Here is a 22,974-nt window from a genome sequence, read left to right as displayed (position 1 = left end):
TGTTAGCATCTTGCAGAGATTTCTGTCTTTAGCTGACACTCTAAGGTTCTTCTTAATTAACCTCATTGAGCATTCTGCGCTGTGCTCTTGCAGTCGTCTTTGCAGGATGGCCACTCCTAGGGAACCGTGCTGAATTTCTCCATATATAGGCAATTTGTCTTACCGTGGACTGACTTTTAGAGATACTTTTGTAACCCTTTCCCTTTTTGAGGCATGGTTCACTTCAGGCAATGCTTCTTGTGAATAGCAAACTCAAATTTTGTGAGTGTTTTTTATGGGACAGGGCAGCTCTAACCAAAATCTCCAATCTCGCCTCATTGATTCGACTCCAGGTTAGTTGACTCCAGACTCCAATTAGCTATTGGAGAAGTCATTAGCCTAAAGGTTCCCCTACGTTTTCCAACCTACTCTGTGACAAATTTAAATGATGTATTCAATATAGACAAGAAAAATACAATAATGTGTGTGTTATTAGTTTAAGACTTAGTTGAAGATCAAATCAAATTGTATGTCAAATGTATGCAGAAATCCAGGTAAATCCAAAGGGACACTGTATATGCAGTTGAAGTCGGAAGTTTCCGTAAACTTAGGTTGGATTCATTACCACTCGTTTTGCAACCACTCAAATTTCTAGTTAACAAACTATAGTTTTGGCAAGTCGTTTAGGACATCTACAGTGTGCATGACTCAAGTCTTTTTTTACAGCAATATTTTACAGACAGATTATTTCCCTTACAATTCACTCTATCACAATTACACTGGGTCAGAAGTTTACATACACTAAGTTGACTGTGCCTTTAAACAACTTGGAAAATTCCAGAAAATGATGTCATGGCTTTAGAAGCTTCTGATAGGCTAATTGACATAATTTGAGTCAATTGGAGGTGTACCTGTGGATGTATTTCAGGGCCTTACCTTCAAACTCAGTGCCTCTGCTTGACATCATGGGAAAATCTAATGAAATCAGCCAAGACCTCAAGAAAATTGTAGACCTCCACAAGTCTGGTTCATACTCAGGAGCTATTTCCGAACGCCTGAAGGTACCATGTTCATCTGTACAAACAATAGTATGTAAGTATAAACACCATGGGACCACGCAGCCGTCATACCGCTCAGGAAGGAGACACGTTCTGTGTAGTGTCTGTCTGTCTAGTGTCTGTCTGTGTAGTGTCTGTCTGTGTAGTGTCTGTCTGTCTAGTGTCTGTCTGTCTAGTGTCTGTCTGTCTAGTGTCTGTCTGTCTGTCTAGTGTCTAGTATCTGTCTAGTGTCTGTCTGTCTAGTGTCTGTCTGTCTAGTGTCTGTCTGTCTAGTGTCTGTCTGTGTAGTGTCTGTCTGTGTAGTGTCTGTCTGTCTAGTGTCTGTCTGTCTAGTGTCTGTCTGTGTAGTGTCTGTCTGTCTGTCTAGTGTCTAGTATCTGTCTGTCTAGTGTCTAGTATCTGTCTAGTGTCTGTCTGTCTAGTGTCTGTCTGTGTAGTGTCTGTCTGTCTAGTGTCTGTCTGTCTGTCTAGTGTCTAGTATCTGTCTGTCTAGTGTCTAGTATCTGTCTAGTGTCTGTCTGTGTAGTGTCTGTCTGTCTGTCTAGTGTCTAGTATCTGTCTAGTGTCTGTCTGTGTAGTGTCTGTCTGTCTGTCTAGTGTCTAGTGTCTGTCTGTGTAGTGTCTGTCTGTCTGTCTAGTGTCTAGTATCTGTCTAGTGTCTGTCTGTGTAGTGTCTGTCTGTCTAGTATCTGTCTAGTGTCTGTCTGTCTAGTGTGTCTGTGTAGTGTCTGTCTGTCTAGTGTCTGTCTGTCTGTCTAGTGTCTGTCTGTCTAGTGTCTAGTGTCTGTCTAGTGTCTAGTGTCTGTCTAGTGTCTGTCTGTCTAGTGTCTGTCTGTCTAGTGTCTGTCTGTCTAGTGTCTGTCTGTCTAGTGTCTGTCTAGTGTCTGTCTGTCTGTCTAGTATCTGTCTGTCTAGTATCTGTCTAGTATCTGTCTAGTGTCTAGTATCTGTCTAGTGTCTGTCTGTGTAGTGTCTGTCTGTCTAGTGTCTGTCTGTGTAGTGTCTGTCTGTCTAGTGTCTAGTATCTGTCTAGTGTGTCTGTGTAGTGTCTGTCTGTCTAGTGTGTCTGTGTAGTGTCTGTCTGTCTAGTGTCTGTCTGTGTAGTGTCTGTCTGTCTAGTGTCTGTCTGTCTGTCTAGTATCTGTCTAGTGTCTGTCTGTGTAGTGTCTGTCTGTCTAGTGTCTGTCTGTGTAGTGTCTGTCTGTCTAGTGTCTGTCTGTCTGTCTAGTGTCTAGTATCTGTCTAGTGTCTGTCTGTGTAGTGTCTGTCTGTCTAGTGTCTAGTATCTGTGTAGTGTCTGTCTGTGTAGTGTCTTGTCTGTGTAGTGTCTTGTCTGTAGTGTCTAGTGTCTGTGTAGTGTCTAGTATCTGTCTAGTGTCTGTCTGTGTAGTGTCTGTCTGTCTAGTGTCTGTCTGTCTAGTGTCTGTCTGTGTAGTGTCTAGTATCTGTGTAGTGTCTAGTATCTGTGTAGTGTCTTGTCTGTGTAGTGTCTTGTCTGTGTAGTGTCTTGTCTGTGTAGTGTCTAGTATCTGTCTAGTGTCTGTGTAGTGTCTAGTATCTGTGTAGTGTCTAGTGTCTGTGTAGTATCTAGTATCTGTCTAGTGTCTGTCTGTGTAGTGTCTAGTATCTGTCTAGTGTCTAGTGTCTGTCTGTGTAGTGTCTAGTATCTGTCTGTAGTGTCTAGTATCTGTCTAGTGTCTAGTGTCTGTCTGGTGTCTAGTATCTGTGTAGTGTCTAGTGTCTGTCTGTGTAGTGTCTAGTATCTGTCTGGTGTCTAGTATCTGTGTAGTGTCTAGTGTCTGTGTAGTATCTAGTATCTGTCTAGTGTCTGTCTGTGTAGTGTCTAGTATCTGTGTAGTGTGTAGTGTCTAGTGTCTGTCTGTGTAGTGTCTGTCTGTGTACTGTCTAGTATCTGTCTGTAGTGTCTGTGTAGTGTCTAGTGTCTGTCTGTCTGTGTAGTGTCTAGTATCTGTCTGTGTAGTGTCTAGTGTCTGTCTGTGTAGTGTCTTGTCTGTGTAGTGTCTTGTCTGTGTAGTGTCTTGTCTGTGTAGTGTCTTGTCTGTGTAGTGTCTTGTCTGTGTAGTGTCTTGTCTGTGTAGTGTCTTGTCTGTGTAGTGTCTAGTGTCTGTGTAGTGTCTAGTATCTGTGTAGTGTCTGTCTGTGTAGTGTCTAGTATCTGTAGTGTCTAGTGTCTGTGTAGTGTCTAGTGTCTGTGTAGTGTCTAGTATCTGTGTAGTGTCTAGTATCTGTGTAGTGTCTGTCTGTGTAGTGTCTAGTATCTGTAGTGTCTGTGTAGTGTCTAGTATCTGTGTAGTGTCTAGTATCTGTAGTGTCTAGTATCTGTAGTGTCTAGTGTCTGTGTAGTGTCTAGTGTCTGTGTAGTGTCTAGTATCTGTCTAGTATCTGTGTAGTGTCTAGTATCTGTCTAGTGTCTGTGTAGTGTCTAGTATCTGTCTAGTGTCTGTCTGTCTAGTGTCTAGTATCTGTGTAGTGTCTAGTGTCCTTCTGTAGCTCAGTTGGTAGAGCATGGCGCTTGTAATGCCAGGGTAGTGGGTTCAATCCCCGGGACCACCCATACGTAGAATGTATGCACACATGACTGTAAGTCGCTTTGGATAAAAGCGTCTGCTAAATGGCATATATATATATATATATATATATATATATATATATATATATATATACGTTCTGTCTCCTGGAGATGAACGTAGTTTGGTGCGAAAAGTGCAAATCAATCCCAGAACAACCTTGTGAAGATGCTGGAGGAGACAGGTACAAAAGTATCAATATCCACAGTAAAGCAAGTCCTATTTACTAATTTTAATTCTTCAGAATGTCTTTGGAACAAGAGATACAAGGAATTGCGATTGTAAAACGTCTTCTCTTTTCAGTGAAATATAGGCTTAGCTGTGCCCAAATGGCACCCTATTCTCTATAGAGTGCACTACTTTTGACCAGCCCCTGCTTCACTGAACATGGTTGGAGTGGAGTTAATGACATCAAAAACTCATAATTCCGGTGTCCCGGACACAGATTAAGTCCTTCACTAAAAACACAAAATGTACAGGACATTGAAACCTAACATAGACAAATGTGTACAATATAATCTTCTCTCTTACCAGATGCGTGGGCCACTTGTAGGTGTACTGCTGTGTTGGTCGTCGTATTGACATACGTAATTGGATCCTCACAGGTTTGTTTCAATCTCATGGATCCTAGGGAATAGGGTGTCATTTAGGACGCACACCTAGACTAGTGAAGTCATCACAGACCATTCACTAGTCACTTGTGATATCTTTGAAGAATGCTTTGTTATAGGCTAATGTACTGTTTGATTCGTTAGAAGTGTCATGCAATAAAGACGTGTGTGTGTGTGTCATTTGCTAAACTGTAAAGCAAAGCTAACGCTTCCAACAGACGTCCCACTGCATGCCAGTCTACAGACACACTAAGCCCCTACCCCCTCTCCTTCTCAGTATTAAGTTGTGAGGCGGCCACACAGACCACCCAGACTTCCCAGTCCGCACTGGCCGCCCAGTCCTCTCGGACCCAGACAGTGACCCTCCGGCAGGGAGGTAGAGGCCCTCGGCGACCCCGGCCCTCCTCCATGGTGGACTACCAGAGCTACAGACACACCCAGCAGCTGGTCAGTAGGTTCCTGGAGCAGCCAGTCCACTGCAGCCTGACCCCCGAGGTCCAGGAACTGGTGGACAGCATCCGCAGCGTGCTGCGCTCTGACCAGAAACAAATGGAGGAGGCCGTACGCTGTGCCAGCTACATAGAACAGGTATAGAGGCTACATAGAACAGGTAGAGGTTTACATAGAACCAGACCTGGGACAACTATAGTTTTACCTATGCTTTGTATAATTTTTTTTTTTATAAATGGGGAAACAAATAGTTACTTTGAAGGGGACTACAACTCTTTGAATAAAGATCCAAACAAATGACTTTTACTTTACAAAACTAGTTCAATGAAGAGCTCTGAAAGTTACTACTTTTTCTAAACTATTTAAATACAGATCTGAGAACACAACTTCTTAATATTTCTTAATATATTATTATATTATTTTATATATTATTAAATATTTTATATATTATTAATTATATTATTTAAATTAAAAAAATATCCAGATCTTATGAAGCTATTGGATTTGCTGGTTTCAACTAATTGCAGGGCTGCATCTGCCACTTCATGTTGAAGATATAAATAGAATGAATATCTAACACAATCTCCAATCTATCTTAGTCATATTTGATCTACACAATACTTTTCTATCTGAACATTCTGTAAATATCTATTCTCCTGAATGTCTATTGCCCCAGGTGTTCATAATCAAGTCAAACCAATTAAACAATTATATTTTGTACAGATAAGTATAAATAAGTTGTGACACTCAATCCACTCAATCCAGACTCGGTTTCCCAAACTTGGTCCTCTGGACCCCATGGGGTGCACCATTTTGGTTCATGCCCTAGCACTACACAGCTGATTCAAATAATCAACTAATCATCCAGCTTTGATCATTTGAATCAGCTGTGTACTATGCATTCTTTGGGGTCCCTAGGACAGAGTTTTGGAAACGCTGAATTAACCAATTATATTTTGCTAAGATAAGTATAAATACGTTGTGATGCTCAACTACTGTATGACTCTTTCAACATGCCACTGAAAAGGTAAAAAGCTGCAATTCACTTAATAATACCCGAAAATACAAAAGCCATTTGAAAACATTGCAAATAGCAAGTTGAATTCTGAGCTAAATCAACTTCTAACCTCTTTGTCCATCTTCTTATTTCAAACACACTATAACATAGTTAAAGGGATAGTTTATGCAGAATACAAACTAACACGTTTCCCCCCCTACCTTGGCTGTAGTTGATATTTGTTATGTGGTATATTTTGTTTCCTTTCGACACTTAGCCATATTTTGTTACTGTTAGTGTTCTCAGTAGCGCTTAACATTAAACTGTTCCTGTGCCTGTGTAATAAAGCTGTAATTACTTTTGGAGCAACATGTTATTAGCATGTTGTTACATAATACTTTGGTAATTGCATTTTAATTGCATAATGAGCTGAGAGGAATAGTGACTGTTCCTTATTCCACTTACGTAATAACTCCATTATTATGCAATTATAAAGCAATTTCCAAAGTCATATGTAACAACAATGTTGCTATTGTAATAATCACAAAGTTAGTATATATAATAACTTCAGCTCACTGTTGTAGCTTTTTTCAAAATACTTTCAAAATGATTTGGTTTTCTGTATGAATATGTATGAATAGTTTAAACTCTATATAAACTATATTCTACTATTTAAAGTATTTGAAAAGTTGGTATTTTCAAATAAACTACAAAATACAACTATTTTCTGCCCAGGTCTGCATAGAACAGATAGAAGGTATATAGAACAGGTAGAGGAGTGGAGGACGGAGGAAGAAGGGCACAGAAGGATGAGTCGGTGAGAAAGAGGAGATAAGAAGAGATACATTTGTGTGAACTATCCCTTTAAACTGGACCATTTATATCCTCCTCTCCAGGTGATCACAGTATCAGAGAGTGCAGCTATCCTCCAGCCCCTCTCCCTCCCCAGGCCCCGCTCCAGACCCAGTGCCCCCCTGTTGAACTGTTCCTACCAGACCCTGCCCCAGCCCCTCCGGAAGAGACCCTGGCTGCTGCACCTCGGGAGCTGTGGGGACCTCAGCACCTTCACCTGGGCGGAAAAGCAGCCGCTAGAGGACAGGCAGGGTGGTGGCTCTGGCTCCAGGTCCTGGTCTAGAGCGGGTTCTAGGGTGGGTTCTAGGTCGACATCACGGGCAGGGTCACACCTGGATCATCGCGAGCGCCCCCACAGTCTCATAGGGGTGTTCAGGGAAACTGTGCTCTGATGGAACTCTGTTATCGCATCTCAAAACCTCCCTAGCGAAGAAATAATGGTATGCTCCACTGGGGGAAAACAGCCCATTTGACTCCAAGTGAAGTGCTCCTACTAGTGGTGAGGTTTGGGACTGCCACTGCTAAAGTTAGTGGAGAAAAGTCCCACATACTGCAAGGATTAGCCTTTGGATGCATGGGAGTGTGTGGTTGTGTATGAGAGTGTCTGTATGTGTTTTTTATTTTTTATTTGTGCTGTGCTAATATTGTTGAAGTGTTCAGTACAGATGTTTGCATCGTGAGAGAATATTTCCCATGAACTATTCTTTGCTATACAACCTGTTCTAAAATGATTGGCACTGAACATATGGCTAGACAGCACCTGCCCCTTTGCCCTCCCACTCGCCAAGTCCCATTTTGGGTGGCGGTATACTTGTTTTTTTGAATACCGTTTTTGACGTTGTTGTTCTGAACCCACTGTCCGCAGGTCATCGTTAAGTTCGCCACCCCCACCCCGTCTGTTGATTGCACATGTTGGTCTGCCTTGTGCGGAGCTTGGGCATGCCCGGGTTGTGCCTGTTTCCCAGTCTGCCCTGCCACTTGATTTTACATAATCATCAGTACTCGGTCTGGTTGGCTGATACGTGCAGCAGCAACACAGGTAGTCTTGTACCTAACCACCATATACTAAAATATCCACACATGTCACTAGCAGCCATATACTGGATCATGAGTTAGACGATTGTGCATATTCTATTATGAAGTTATTTAATAATTTAAGAGCATTTATTGATCACAATCAGTAAAAAAATAAATCAAGCTAGCTAACTAGCAGTTTAACGTCAATCATCAACAATGATCAGCTGAATCCTCACCCTATTTTCCCGTAGTCAATCATGTATTTTTCTGATGAGTGTGTTGTTGCAGAAATAAATAGGCTTATGCAAAAAAAAGTTTGAATGGATTTCAAGATTGAAAGTCTTTTTTTTTTCTTCAGTCTGTGCACGACCCTGCTAGACAGCAATTTGTCACTGAACAATAAGAGCTAGATTCAATCCAACCTGCATCTTTCAAAGGAAATGTTTCCACATTTGCGGTAAACGCTATATATGTCTGCTCAATTGAAAATTTAGGCCTAACTGGAAGGAGAACTGCATGTGAGTCTATGGAAGGAAGAGTCTCTTTCTACACTTCACTATCTACCCAGGAAAATTCAGTTCTACCCCTTCTTGCCTGTAATGTTCCAAATCATGTGCATTTGCAATGTTCAAAATGAATTACACTGGTCATACAATGCAAGAGTGTTTAGTCTTGGGATGCTAAATTTAGCTTCAATTCATTCAATCAAATCCTTTAGACTTGAATTCAACCCAATGCGCATTATAGAGCAGTGCACTGGACAGCGACAATGTGCCTTTTAAAGGCAATGTCCCTAACGTTAGCAGAGATGCCATTCATGGTATAAATGCTGCTGATGTTCCCATGCTTAATTACCTTTAAAAGGCACATTGTCGGCTGTCCAGTACATTGCTCTATAACACACCTTGGATTGAATCCTGGCCTTTAAAGACAACAAAAAGTGTGTGGTCCAGTGGTTACAGCCGCTGACCCCGGCACACACATGTATGCCAGTCGGCATGGGGTCGAATCTGGCCCACTGCCCTTTAACTCACGCTTCCCCATCTTCCACGCTGTAGTACCTCTTCAATAAAGAAAACAAAAGGACTGCCGCACTCTTTAAAAATGAAAGTGACAACAGTACTGTCCTTTTGCAAGTAGTTTATTGTTGTAAATACTGTTACAAACATTCCAGTTCTGGTAAGGTAATGTAGTTCAATAACTGTAACATCACAGAAAAGCTAGCAAATAAATAAACATTGCCATTGCTTTACAGAAAGTGTTTTTTTTTTAGATTAATTACATTCAAAACAGTGCATTATAAACACTAGTTATCCCACCTTTCAGTCACCATCTACTCAAGTGTATGTTTGCTACGATCTCTTTACAAAGTACAACTTTTTTTGCGGGGGAGGTCTACAGTAATATGCCCCTGTGTTTGTGACCTTGTGCGCTCGTCAAATATGTACAGTTATGTATTTTCACACAAATCAACTACATCTCTAGTTCATATGAAACCCCTTCTTTCCGAGTCACATTAAGGGCCCTTGCCATCAGTTTGAATTCTCTTTTCACGTTACTTGTTATCCATTGAAGCTTGCTTATATGGTCAATCCAAACACACAAATAACCATTATAAGTATATATACCTTTATATATATATTTATGTATATATTATGTAGTCCAGCTGGTTTTGGTTGAACATGGAGTAAAGAAGTTGTCATTACACACCACACACACTAGAAGCAGGAATGATACAGCATATTACCGACCAACCGGTGACTCCATAGATAAACCATGCTAGAACATCATGTGGTCAACCGCACAGGAACTACTTTTTCAGTATCATTTAGTAGTTCAATGTCATAAGTACAGTAATAAATAAGGCCAACATTTGATTTAGGGATGAGATAGAATAGACATTTGGAACAATCAATGGTTTAGAGGGGAGAGTAGGGCAGAGGGGAAGGGTCAACGTTTGGCACACAAGCTCAGGTGGCAGGGTGCTCCAGCAGCAACTCGCAAGAGGTGTAGTAGCGTCATAATAATGTGTCCCCTCCACAAGTCAGTGTAGGGGAGGTGTCGCAACAGAATGTGTCCCTCCTACGTCATAATGTGTGTCCACTCCCCAACCCGGAAACTGTCCCATTACGGTTTGTAAAACAGGAATCCAGAGGGGGCGTGTCTCAAGCGGGAAGTGACACAGGGGACAGGAATTGAGGGAGAGGATGTCTGGGCAGAAGGTCAAAGCTCATTCACGTTAAACAAGGTGGAAGCTTCCTGGAATTCATTTTTTTTAATTGTCTAGAGTTCTAGACATTTCTGAATGACATTTTAAAACATTCTAAAATAACTAGATCTGATTCTGTAAGCTACAGACCCAGAGTAGAGCTAGAGTGAGAAGAGTCTTATTTACTTTTGTGAAGAAAATAGGTTTTGAAATGTATATACGGCAGGCCAGACAGATCAATGAAAGGGAGGATATGTGGTTATAGAGGAGGAATCATAACATCAACATTAGTCATTTCTTCCCATTGTCAATCCATCATCTGAGAGCATCTGCTCATTAATTTACTACTACAACATAATGCTTCCATTGTGGTTGACGTGTTCATTACCAGTGGTAAGTCGTCGCATCTTGCTTAAGTTACTAGGGCTATAGCGCGATTGAAATGTAAAGGCACTATTCCTGCGTTCGCGGAGACTGAATTCACGGTAAATGCTGCATATGTTGGCGAAATCAGAAATGACCTTTAAATATCAAGTTGCTATTCACCGATAAGGATTGAATCGAGCTCCTAGTCTCAAAACACTGTAGTCTCATTAATCACTTCTAGTCAGAAAGGCAGCAGGGCCCAACATAAACAGGAGGGGAACATCTATCCACTTTATGCAACAGAGATACATTTGAGGACTTGTGAATCATGTACACCAGAGAGATGATATGTTGACTCATTTCAGTACTTTCATTTCATCACATTTGCGAGATAACAAAATAAAATCTAAAAATAAAAGAATAAATCATGTTTTTTAAATAACAAACTAATGACCCATGTCATGTACTATGATTAAGCATCCTTCAAGTATAAAGATTGAGATCCAAATGCAATGCAATATAATGACCTATAAACAGAATTACAGTATAGTCTGGCAAAAATATTGCAGATTATATTCAAGACATTTAAAAAATATTAAATTAAGACAGAGGATGAAAAATCCTTGGTAATGAAAATATAAAATAATTTAATTGCAGGTTGTTTTTAAGGTTGTACTGTAATACAATCTAATCCAACTGTCCTGATCGCAAAAAAAATTATTAAATCCTGAACTTCAGTTTGGTGCCAAAGTCTGAGGTATTCTATACACATCTGGTTGATCTCTGCTATCTCTCCTCAGCCTAAAATGGATCTGAACAGTTTTAGCTTCTACTGTATTCCACCACCAGAGCCTATAGTACAGAACCTTTGTGGAGGCGTCCCGAATGGCACCCTATTCCCTACATAGTGCACTACTTTCGATCCAGGCCCTTATGGGCCCTGCTTAAAAGTAGTGCACAATAGGGAATAGGGTGCCATTTGGGATACAAACTATGTGAAATGTAACGTATGGCTTAAAGTAACTGCCCAGTTAAAATTTCACTTTTAAAGTTCATATGCTGTTAACTCATATCCAAATAATGTTGTTGACTTGTATGTGACCAAAACATAAATTGTGGGGAAAAAAACACTTCAAAAACCCCACCTCAAACTTGTATCTCAAACAAACCTTTTCAAAAATGCTTGCTATTTTCTCATAGACGTATCACCCTGAGGAGGCTGAGCTGGTCAATCAGCGGTCTACTTGCGTGAATATTTTTAATGACCGGTATACGGCCACACTATTCTGTTGTTGGGGTACGCCCACACCATTCCAACACAGACAAGCTACTTTTTAACATACCAATTACCATTTTTTTTAAACGAAAACCATTTCACTCATATTGTAATTATTGGTCATATTTCATAGAAATCTAGAAACACTGGGCATTTACTTTAAGCTCTGGTCTCTGAGTGACTGTAAACCCTTAAGACATATGGTGGTGTGATGATGCAGAGTCCCCTCTTCCCAGAGTGGAAATAGTATGTGATTAGCCGAACCGATGTTTGTTTTTTTCCCTTCCGTAATAGTGGTTGTGAGTTCTGTTTTCACCTAATCATAGTTTTCAGTTCAAGATGATGCTGAAGGGAAAGATGAGGATGGAGAGCGTTTTGCTATTAATGCTAATTACATGTGAGAACGAGACCAGTGTTATTTTGTTGTCCTGGCAATAGGTAGAATTACATGTTTACTTTCAAAAGCTCCCATTTCAGGGCTGGCTTCTGTCTAAACACTGTCTGACAAGGCTGTCCTCCAGCCTTGTAGAACTGTTTCCCTGGGCTGCATGTTGTTTCAGAAGGGAATGTGAATTCCTTTAGAAGGTTTTAAATAATTTGGTCTATGTAGTGTAGCCTTCCCTTGACGAGGCCTGACTTAAAACAGATGCACGTGGAACTTGAAACTTGGAATGCTTATTATATCAGACCAAATCTCAGCCTTAAAAACAACATTTAAAAAAATAAAATAAATGGGAACGTTTGGTTTTCTCTGTCTTTCCTGGAGGACTTCCACAGTCGGGAAAAGTCCTCCCTGCTTGGACATTCATTAACGTTAGACGGAAGGCATGGAATGTTATGACGAGGAATGATAGGGGCTTGTTGTTCAGAGTAGTAACACTTGTTTATCAGCAGGTCTCACACTCCCTCTCTGTTTGTTTGTGTTGTGGGAGAACACAGAAGTATTCAACATTACATCAGACGAGTGCAGCCGGTGAGAGAAAGGGAGAGGGATAGAGAAGGGAGGTAGACCGATAGAAAGTGAGAGGGAGAGGGATAGAGAGAGAGAGAAACAGAGAGAGGGAGAGAAAGAAACATGGGAAAGAAGGGAAGGTCAGGGTGAAGCTCAGGAAGCAACCCTCAGTATGGGAGGGGCTTGAACAAGCTGTCTTTTTCAGCCAAACTCTACTCTCCACAGCAAAACAATCAGATAAAATAGTCATAGTCATCCAGAGCATTAAGAAGCTTCAGTCTCCAATGGTGATCTGGGGCTTGAGGGAGGGGGTGGAGTTGCTCACACATAGAGGGTGCAGTGATGCTGGGGGTCAGGGAGTGAGGTCATCGGGGGGTGAGGTCTGATGTCGGGTAGGAGAGGGAGGTCATCACTAGATGTAAACAGGTTGCTCCTGGGCAGTTAGCAGGCGGTACATGGCAGCTGGCATCGTCTTCATGTGGATCTGTGGAAGAGAGCGAGAGAACGAAAGACGAAGAAAGTCAGAAAGCCGGAGAATGAGAGTCACGCTGATCATGGATATACAGTAACTACACAACCATAGCCTTACCCCCAACCTTAGCTTCATGTCCACATGCCAGCTCAAGTCTAACCCTAGCCTCAACCCTAACCCTAGACAAACCTAACCATAGCCTTGTCGAGAACCAGGCTTCCCTATACAGAAAGCCTGGGGAAATCAATGGCAGAAAACAAAGATGCCTAACAACACGTCAAACATATGAAATGCCTTGCTTGGGCAGAGCTCCACAGGTGCCCACTCATAACGTCTCTTTTTTTGTTGTAGAGTTTTCAAGCAGAGAAGTTTCACCGACTCGATTTTGTGTGTAGAGCACACACAGGCAAACCATAATTCAGTTTTTACTCCAAGTTTTCTTCCATTTTCACCAATGTTGCAAACTAGCAACAACTCTACAAAATGTATGTTACCTGGTCTGAAAACAGTGACAAACATAACAAAGATGCAGCGCCCATTTAGGGGCATGTGGGGAAAGTTCTTGAAATGTAACATCCAATAGAAATGTAGCTGCTGGAATCCTGTGAACCATTCTAACCATTTCGGCTAATACCAAATTCTCCAGACCACCATAGGAAGCGTGACATGATTTTGGAGCACAGGAGATTGGTGGAACCTTAATTAGGGAGGACAGGCACATGGTGATGGCAGGAGCGGAATATGGGGAAAGGTATCAAATACATCAAACGTGTTTTCCATGTGTTTGATTCCATTTTATTCGCTCCGTTCCAGCCATTATTATGAGCTTTCCTCCCCTCAGCAGCCTCCACTGTTTTGGAGGTATGGCTATGCGAGAATACCCTAAACCTAACCCAACAATGGTTGACAGTCCAGCACCAAAACTGAAATGCTTTTTTAACAGTTACAGGCTCAGAATGACCTTTCCCCTCTGACCTCACCTCTCCCACAGCGTTGGACAGGATGTGGACGATCTTCTCGTGGGGCGTGGCCACCACGCTCTGGCCATTGATCTCGATGATGCGGTGGCCGACCCTGACCCCTCCCCTCTCAGCGATGCCCCCTCGCATAAGGCTGCAGATCTGTGGGTGTGCAGGGGAAGGTCCAAAAAAGGCAGTTACATTCAGACAATCGGCTTAATGTTTGTTATATTCAGTTTCGGCAAAAGCATGAGCCCATCACTTCAAGAGTCACCACTATCATACACAAACGGAAGGTTATTATCACAAAGCAAAGAGGACAAAGTCAAATGCCGAGAAAGTTTGGGGCTCATCACACAACACATGGTCTCCCTGGTGATACCCACAATGCCGTTCTGTACGCTGAAGCCCAGCTGGTATCTGAGGTCAGGTCGTCTGATGAGCACCGTTGTAACAGGAGGACACCTGACAATGTTCAGCTTGATACGAGACTGGTTCTTCAGACCCTGAGAGAGAAGAGAAGTGGAGAATTAATTAAACTAGTCTAATAAGATAATTGGTAGGCGACAAGTATAGATTTTGGCTGTGTGTACTGCACTGTCCTCTGCATTCCCGTTCTCACATAAAAGAGAACACGGTCATTGTAAGAGGAGAGGATACAGAGATAGCGAGGAAAGAAAGAGGATGCAGAGATAGATGAGAAATAAAGGAAGGAGAGTTATAAGAGATATCCTGTCCTCCAGTACCTTGATGACACTCTGGCAGACAGGGGCAGGCCTACCAGACTAATGGAAGGAGAGAGAAAGAGAGGGAGGAGAGAGTGTGTGTGGACAGGGGTAGCCCCACCAGACTGATTGAAGATAAGAAAGGGAGGGAGGGAGGGAAAAGGAGAGAGAGAAAGAGAGAGAGGAGAGAGTGTGTGTTACCTTAATTATGGTCTGGCAGGTGGACAGGGGTAGCCCCACCAGACTGGTCCCGTTGATAGACATAATCTGGTCTCCGATATTAAGACGGCCTGACTTCTCCGACGGACCAGCATGCATCATGTTGGCGATGATGACTGTGGGCAGGATGGAGCCCCACCCACTCTCCACAATGACCACGCCCAGAATCTCACCTTTCTGCTTCTCGATGTAAATCTGGGGAGAACCACAATCAGTCAATCGATCAATTGGTTGATCTCAATGTATTTATAAAGCCTTTTTTTACATCAGCAGTTGCCACAAAATGCTTTTACAGTAACCTGGTCTACACCCCAAATAAAGAGCAAACCCTTCTCTCTACATAGGCTGCGTTTACACAGGCAGCCCAATTCGGATTTTTTTTGTGTGCTAAAATTGTTTTATTGGCCAATCAGATCAGCTCTTGGGCAAACTATCATAATTGGGCTGCCTGTGTCAACCCAGCCATAGTTCACTACTTTTGGCATAATAAAAAATGTTTTGTTTAACTACGTTGTACATCCGTGGTTGCCATGGCACCTTGTTCTGTGTTTTTTATGTGTTCTTTCAATTTATTTGTTGTGGATTTTCATTGCTCTGTGTTTCACTTACATTTGGTTGTCTTGCCTCACAGTTGCAGGACAGATCAAAAGTATATTTGTTTGGCTTGATAGTTACACTATTTGGATTTAAATAATGCAGCACTGGCTTTTTTGTTTCATCTGCTGGGTTTGACAACTGCTTGCAGTTTCCAGGGATGGCAGAGAAGGCAAAGGGACTGTTCCTAACCAGTATCAATGTGTGTTGGCTTTATATTTGTCATTTTAATGACGCATTAAAAGATTAATCATAATCAAGACTCCATGCCCTACACCCAAGTGGGGTGCCACTTTTTCGGGCAATGGAGGACCTGTACCTGTGGAGGAGCCACTCCTGTGGAGGAACTGAACGTCGGAGGAGCAGGTGTGGTGCACTGACTAAGAGTCTTTGCTTCTTCTTGACTGTACCATCGATGCCCCCTCCACTCAAGCTATACTGCATTTCCAGCGAACTGCCTCAACTCCCTTCCCATCATCTGACACCGACTACTAGAGAGCCTTTTCAATCTCCATCAAAGAGGACCACTTTTCTTTTAGGGGGAATAAGTCTCAGACTTTTAGTGATATACTATCGCATTTTTAAAAAATGTACTGTGTTTTTTTAACTGGTAAAATCAATTGATTAATTCTCCAGAGACCTGCCTGGGAGATCCCAGTGTCTGAGAGACTCACATCTTTGCTGCTTTGCTTCATTTCGAACTTGAGTTCTTACTCCGCGCCATGGTCTTAGAACCAATCCCTGCCTGCCGTGGCCAAGACTGGACATGGGTGGTTTCAAGGTTAAAAATGATTCAGTGGTGCTGCTGACTGGAGACAGTTTATAGCATAGTAAGAACTCCGCTCTTCATTCGTAAAACCACGGTCGTTCTCGGACTTGTAGAAGTGGAACAGATGTATTAATACACCGTAGCGTTAGCTTTACGAACGCCTTTAGTAAGATGAAACCAGGTACAGAATACAGACGGGTACTGTTCATCATTCTACAACAGACTCACGTCTTTGCAGTTCTCAGACTTGGAGAAGTGTATGAGGTCGTCGTTGTACATGTCCTGAGTGTTGAGCAGGTCACTGTACTCCTTCTGACTCAGGTCCTCTGGGTTGATGCCGTTAGCCCGCAGGAACTCCTGGTACGCCACACTGAAGGCCTGGCCTATAGACTGGGCAATCAGCTGGGCCTGGAGAGGGAGAGTGGGAGAGAGGGAGGCAAGGGACAGAGGAGAGGGAGGGAAATAAACTGTGACAGTGATTTGTTAGACATACAGTGATGATTTAAAATCCAATCAAAAAGACTGCGTAGGGGCTTTAAACAGAACAAACCAATCAGGACAGAAGTGTTTCATATTGATGAGATGAATGTTTCATCTCTCTGAGTCACACTATGTCTTCTGGCCGACCTTTCCTTTCTCTGTACTCCAGTGATTTGAGATCAACTTCAGAAGACATAGTGTGACTCAGAGAGATGAAACATTAATCTCATCAATATGAAATACTTCTGTCCTGATTGGTTTGTTCTGTTTACTGGAATGTGTCATCACTGGCATCTCTGTGTGTGTGTGTGTGTGTGTGTGTGTGTGTGTGTGTGTGTGTGTGTGTGTGTGTGTGTGTGTGTGTGTGTGTGTGTGTGTGTGTGTGTGTGTGTGAACCCAGTTACACCAGGGGTCCCAAAAACAACTCTGTCAAGTGAAATGAACCATTAGATGATAAGGGAGGGTGTGGAGACTTGATTATGATTCATTAATGCAACATTAAAATGCTATAATGTTGAGAGTCAGTAAACAGGACGAGTCGAATCCAGATACAGAGAGAAAAATTATGAGAAAGAGAGGGAGAGAGCGCGGTGGAGAGACTAAGGGTTGTAGTTGTAACCACAAAGAGAGAGAGTGTGTGAAAGACCAATATAAAGTAAGGGTTGTAATCACAAAAGATACAGAGAAAGTTATACAGAGTGACAAAAAAATGAATGAACAAACGAGAAAGAGTGAGAGAGTAAAAGACAGAGAGTAAGTAGGGAGGGAGCGAGAGAGAGATGAAGAGACATCGTTTGAAAGTAAAAGTAAAGTGAGATCCTCACATCCTCGGACTCAAAGACGTGGCAGATCATCTTGTACTGCCGTTGTTTCTCGTCCTCAGCGGGGTCTGACGCCTCCACGCTGTCCATGGAGTCTGGGCGGGGCATACGGCGTCTTGCCATCAGAACCACAATGTTGCCGATGTCAGCGATGTAGGAGATGGTCCTCAGAGGGTGGTCCATCATCGTCTCCTGTAGATAGAGGAGAGATAGGGTCAAGGGTTAAGAGGTGATGATTAGGGTTAGGGGTTGAAGTGTGATGATAGGGTTATGGTCAGGGTTCAAGGGTTAAGGGGTGATGTTATGGTCAGGGGGTGGCCCATCATGGTCTGCTGTAGACACAGAGGGGACAGTCAATACCATACGTTTCAGGTCTACCAGATTCAACCCTTCTCTATGTCTATGGTCAGGACAGGGAGGGCACAGAAAGAAGAAACTCAGGACCAAACCATTATCAAAGCAACTCCATCAGTTGTCTTGTGAAAAAATCTACATTCAAGAAACACTATATTGATTGTCCCAGGGGTACTTGTACAGGTGTGGCCAGGCCCCCTGATTGACCCCACGCTGATTGGCCCCACGCTGCGATTAATGAGCCAGGAGGAGAGGAGGAGAAATGTCAACAGAGAAGTGGACAACATAGAAGATGAGAGACAGAGAGAGTGTACCTGTGAGTCAGCGTTGAGGACTTTAATCCTCTGGGTGGAGATGAAGAGGTCCACCTCCGTCATGGGCTGGGCCTCACCTTCTGGAGCCTGCTTAGACACACACACAGACCGATACATACAGTGACAGAGAAAGACACAGAGACAGAACAGGGCAATTGAGCATCTAGTCTATTATTAGAGCAGTACAGCTGACAGTCCATTATTATCATTCCACAACTAGACAGAGGTCAGAGACAAGTCCACAACTACCCGAGATAACACTGAAGGAAGACACCAGCACTTTCAATCAATCAAAAGCTTTGAGGTGTTCAGAATGTTGCAGGTAGTGTGTGTGTGTGTGTGTGTGTGTGTGTGTGTGTGTGTGTGTGTGTGTGTGTGTGTGTGTGTGTGTGTGTGTGTGTGTGTGTGTGTGTGTGTGTGTGTGTGTGTGTGTGTGTGTGTGTGTGTGTGTGTGTGTGCGTGTGTGTGTGTGGAGTTGTTGTTTTCCTTCAGTGTAATTCTGGCTTGTACAGTGTATTCAGAGTTAGTCCAGTAGTTAGTTGAGTATAGCCTGTCCATAAGTAGCAGAGAGACTGGAGTTAGTAATGGGGTTAGTCTTATTAGTTATACTGTGGTGTTTCTCAACTTCCCTCCTGGGGACCCACTGTGTTAACTGGGTTTCACCCTAGTTATATTGGTTTTTGGCCACTTCATTTAAGTCGTATTACAGTGATGAGAGTGTTGGTTGTAATGAAAACCTGGATGGATGCCTGTGAGTCCCCAGGACCAGAGTTGGGAAACTTTGGGGTTACAGTGAATACTTAGTCGGTCTGTGTTGGAAAAGAGAGGTGCTGCTCTGTGTAATGTTAGCCATCCACAGGATTCACAGTGCTAACAGCCTTGCAATTGTTACAACCACAGTGAAGTACCACACTAATACAGAAGCTTGTGCCAAAAACCTCTTCAATTACGATCACAAACACAACACAACTTCATGGTATAACAAAAATGGCTGCACAGCCATTTTCTGCATCCAGCAATTTCAGTTTCTCCTCATATAAAGCTTTTATTCGTTGTACATCTATGTCATGTGTCCATGTATTCCTGTCAGTATCTTGTAGAAACTCTATAGGAGGATAAAATCAAATGTCTGACATGGAATGACAAAATGGTGACGGATTTAACTGACAGACAAACCTAAGAATGGTATACATAACATGACTGCAAATCAACAGAGAGGACTTTGTTGCTGGATTCAGAAAATACAGCGAGTAAAATAAGTAGAAAAATAAGGAAAGAGGAAAGAGAGACTTTACAACACAGCATGAGTCCCTAATGGCACCCTATTCCCTATATAGCCTATTGGGCGCTGGTCAAAAGTAGTGCATTAAATAGGGAATAGGGTGCCATTTGGGACATAGACACAGACAGACACAGGAAAACACAACGGAACACTGCGGTAATCAATGAGGAGTACCGCACCTTCTTCTTGTTTTTGGCTAATTTCTGGGCCGTCTGCTTGGCATGGAACAAACATACATACAGGAGAATGGGTTAGACTGAAGCAGGGCTTAGGGCTCAGGCAGGGTGCGCTGTGTGTATGTGCTTGTTTTCCATTGTCAGGACGCAATATCCTTACATTTCATCTTAATGTCCTGAACAGATAAGAAACAACTTTTTTTGAAAAGTCAGGACTTTCTTCAGGTCCTCAATTTGTTCAAAATTGCTATTTTAAGCTAAAGGGTTATGTTTAGGGTTAAGTTTAATTGTTTAGGGGTTAGGGTTAGGTTCAAGGTTAACGGTTAGGGAAAATAGGATTTGTAATGGTGCAAAAGAATTGACACTCCAAAAAGTCCTGACATTTCACAATCACACAGCTGTTGCTATTTTAAGCAAAATATGCATCCTGTTTGCAGTGTGTGTGTGCTTGTGTGTGGTCAGAGTGTAGGGCCGAAGTTGCATGGGCATAGATAGTAGGCCTATGGATCTGGGGAGGGGATTGAGTGGCAGTGTGTGTATTGATTACATCCATTGGGACATTCCATTTTAGAACATATCATACATACATTTAAATGTCTGGGATTCAACCAGTCTGAAGTCAACCAGTCTTTAAAAAAGTACCCAATGGCATATCTACTTTACTGTTCAGTGGGTTATGTTTTGGCCAGCAGGTGACTCACTAGTGCACTAAAAGGATTTAGACACAGTTATTACCACCCTAATACTTTTTGAAATTAAACTGCACCATTAATTTATGGTCAAATTCACTGAATGAGGTCAATTAATGTGAAAGTGTATCATGCTTAATTGGAATATTGAGTATGTCTTTACAATACATAGTAAACTAATAGGTACAGTGCCTTCGGAAAGTATTCAACCACCTTGACTTTCCCACATGTAGTTGTGTTACAAAGTGCAATTAAAATAGATTGAATTGTAATTGTTTTGGCAATATCAAAGTGGAAAAAAATACATTCTAAAATTAATATAAACTGAAACACTAATATAGCTTGAGTATTAAGTATTCAACCCAATACATGTTGGATAACACCTTTGGCAGTAATTACAGCTGTGAGTCTTGTTGGGTAAGTCTCTAAGAGCTTTGCACACCTGGATTGTACAATATTTGCCGATCATTATTTTTCAAATTCAAGCTCTGTCAAGTTGGTTGTTGATCATTGCTACATAGCCATTTTCAAGTCTTGCCATATATTTTCAAGCCAATTTAAGTCAAAACTGTAACTAGTTCACTCAATGTCATCTTGGTAAGCAACTCCAGTGTATATTTGTCCTTGTGTTTTCGGTTATTGTACAGCTGAAAGGTACATTTGCTTTCCAGTGTCTGTTTGAAAGCAGACTGAACCACGTTTTCCACTAGGACTTTGCCTGTGCTTAGCTCTATTCCATTTCTTTTTATCCTAAAAAAAACTCCCTAGTCCTTGCCGATGACAAGCATACTCATAACATGATGCAGGCACCACCATGCTTGAGAATATGAAGAGTGGTACTCAGATAAGTTCATTTTCTTTGTCGCATTCTTTGCAGTATTACTTTAGTGCCTTGTTGCAAACAGGATGCATATTTTGGAATATTTGTATTCTGAAAAGGGTTCCTTCTTTTCACTCTGTCATTTAGTTCAGTATTGTGGAGTAACTACAATGTTGTTGATCCATCCTCAGTTTTCTCCTATCACAGCCATTAAACTCTAACTGTTTTAAAATTACAATTGGCCTCATGGTGAAATCCCTGATCTCTTTCCTTCCTCCCTGGCAACTGAGTTAGGAAGGGTGACTGTATCTTTGTAGTGACTGGGTGTATTCATACACCATCCAAAGTGTAATTAATATCTTCAACATGCTCAAAGGGATATTCAGTCTGCTTTTTTTTTCATTTTTACCCTTCTACCAATTGGTGCCCTTCTTTGCGAGGCATTGGAAAACCTCCCTGACTTTGTGCTTGAATATGTGCTTGAAATTCACTACTCGGCTGAAGGACCTTACAGATAATTGGGGTAGTCATTCAAAAATCATGTTAACCACTATTATTGCACACAGAGTGAGTCCATGCAACTTATTATGTGATTTGTTCAGCACGGTTACTCCTGAACTTATGTTGGCTTGCCATAACAAAGGGGTTTAAAGGGGTTTAAAACCTCTTGAATTGTAATCTGACCCTTTTTTATTTCTTTTTTTTGCCTACATTTTACATTACATTTAAGTCATTTAGCAGACGCCTTATGACATCCAGTGGAACAGCCACTTTACAATAGTTCATCTAAATATTTTAAGGGAGGGGAGGGGGGGGTGAGAAGGATTACTTTATCCTATCCTAGGTATTCCTTAAAGAGGTGGGGTTTCAGGTGTCTCCGGAAGGTGGTGATTGACTCCGCTGTCCTGGCGTCGTGAGGGAGTTTGTTCCACCAATGGGGAGCCAGAGCAGCGAACAGTTTTGACTGGGCTGAGCGGGAACTGAACTTCCTCAGTGGTAGGGAGGCGAGCCTAAAATGACATACCCAAATCTAACTGCCTGTAGCTCAGTACCTGACGCAAGGATATGCATATTCTCGATACCATTTGAAAGGAAACACTTTGAAGTTTGTGGAAATGTGAAATGAATGTAGGATAATATAACACATTAGATCTAGTAAAAGATAATGCAAAGAAAAAACATCCGTTTTCAAAACTGTTTTTGTTCAATCTTCTTTCAATCTTCTGGTCTAATGTTGTTATGGTCTAATGTTGTTATGATCTAATGGTCTAATGGTCTAATGTTGTTATGGTCTAATGTTGTTATGGTCTAATGTTGTTATGTTCTAATGTTGTTATGGTCTAATGGTCTAATGTTGTTATGGTCTAATGGTCTAATGTTGTTATGGTCTAATGTTGTTATGATCTAATGGTCTAATGTTGTTATGGTCTAATGGTCTAATGTTGTTATGGTCTAATGGTCTGTTGTTATGGTCTAATGGTCTAATGTTGTTATGGTCTAATGTTGTTATGGTCTAATGGTCTAATGTTGTTATGGTCTAATGGTCTAATGTTGTTATGGTCTAATGTTGTTATGTTCTAATGTTGTTATGGTCTAATGGTCTAATGTTGTTATGGTCTAATGTTGTTATGATCTAATGGTCTAATGTTGTTATGGTCTAATGTTGTTATGGTCTAATGGTCTAATGGTGTTATGGTCTAATGGTCTAATGGTGTTATGGTCTAATGGTCTAATGTTGTTATGGTCTAATGTTGTTATGGTCTAATGTTGTTATGGTCTAATGTTGTTATGGTCTAATGTTGTTATGATCTAATGTTGTTATGGTCTAATGGTCTAATGTTGTTATGGTCTAATGGTCTAATGTTGTTATGATCTAATGTTGTTATGGTCTAATGTTGTTATGGTCTAATGTTGTTATGGTCTAATGTTGTTATGGTCTAATGTT

The 22,974-nt window shown here is 41.7% G+C and overlaps 3 protein-coding genes across 9 annotated transcripts in view; 2 read left to right on the top strand and 1 right to left on the bottom strand.

Moving 5' to 3' along the window:
* The window catches only part of LOC124034021 (protein FAM189A2-like), a 65,860-nt gene extending 61,211 nt beyond the window's left edge, over positions 1-4,649 (top strand). The window contains exons 9-10 of one of the 2 annotated variants that reach the window (XR_006838498.1): positions 4,160-4,230; positions 4,514-4,649. The gene's annotated coding sequence lies outside the window, so the exon portion shown is untranslated. The remainder of the gene's footprint in view (positions 1-4,159; positions 4,231-4,513) is intronic. The other variant, XM_046346653.1, reaches the window with a different exon arrangement.
* On the top strand, positions 4,160-9,285 carry LOC124032976 (protein FAM189A2-like). Its single transcript, XM_046344920.1, has 4 exons — positions 4,160-4,163; positions 4,514-4,804; positions 6,419-6,453; positions 6,580-9,285. Exons 1-4 carry the CDS (start codon positions 4,160-4,162, stop codon positions 6,925-6,927), a joined length of 678 nt encoding a protein of 225 aa, XP_046200876.1. The 3' UTR covers positions 6,928-9,285.
* Positions 8,676-22,974, bottom strand: part of LOC124034020 (amyloid-beta A4 precursor protein-binding family A member 1-like) — a 128,142-nt gene continuing 113,843 nt past the window's right edge. For 4 of the 6 annotated variants that reach the window (XM_046346645.1, XM_046346646.1, XM_046346647.1 and 1 more), the window contains 8 exons: positions 19,524-19,556; positions 18,063-18,149; positions 17,398-17,586; positions 16,322-16,501; positions 14,713-14,925; positions 14,173-14,292; positions 13,808-13,948; positions 8,676-12,839 (listed from right to left, as the gene is read on the bottom strand). In XM_046346645.1, coding sequence (XP_046202601.1) covers positions 12,768-12,839; positions 13,808-13,948; positions 14,173-14,292; positions 14,713-14,925; positions 16,322-16,501; positions 17,398-17,586; positions 18,063-18,149; positions 19,524-19,556 — 1,035 coding nt within the window. In that variant the 3' untranslated portion in view covers positions 8,676-12,767. Of the gene's footprint in view, positions 12,840-13,807; positions 13,949-14,172; positions 14,293-14,712; positions 14,926-16,321; positions 16,502-17,397; positions 17,587-18,062; positions 18,153-19,523; positions 19,557-22,974 lie in introns of all 6 variants that reach the window. The other 2 variants (XM_046346649.1, XM_046346650.1) reach the window with 2 other exon arrangements.

This window comes from Oncorhynchus gorbuscha, linkage group LG04 (assembly GCF_021184085.1).
Source record: "Oncorhynchus gorbuscha isolate QuinsamMale2020 ecotype Even-year linkage group LG04, OgorEven_v1.0, whole genome shotgun sequence".
Lineage (NCBI taxonomy): Eukaryota > Metazoa > Chordata > Actinopteri > Salmoniformes > Salmonidae > Oncorhynchus > Oncorhynchus gorbuscha.
This window is presented reverse-complemented; position numbering and strand designations above follow the sequence as displayed.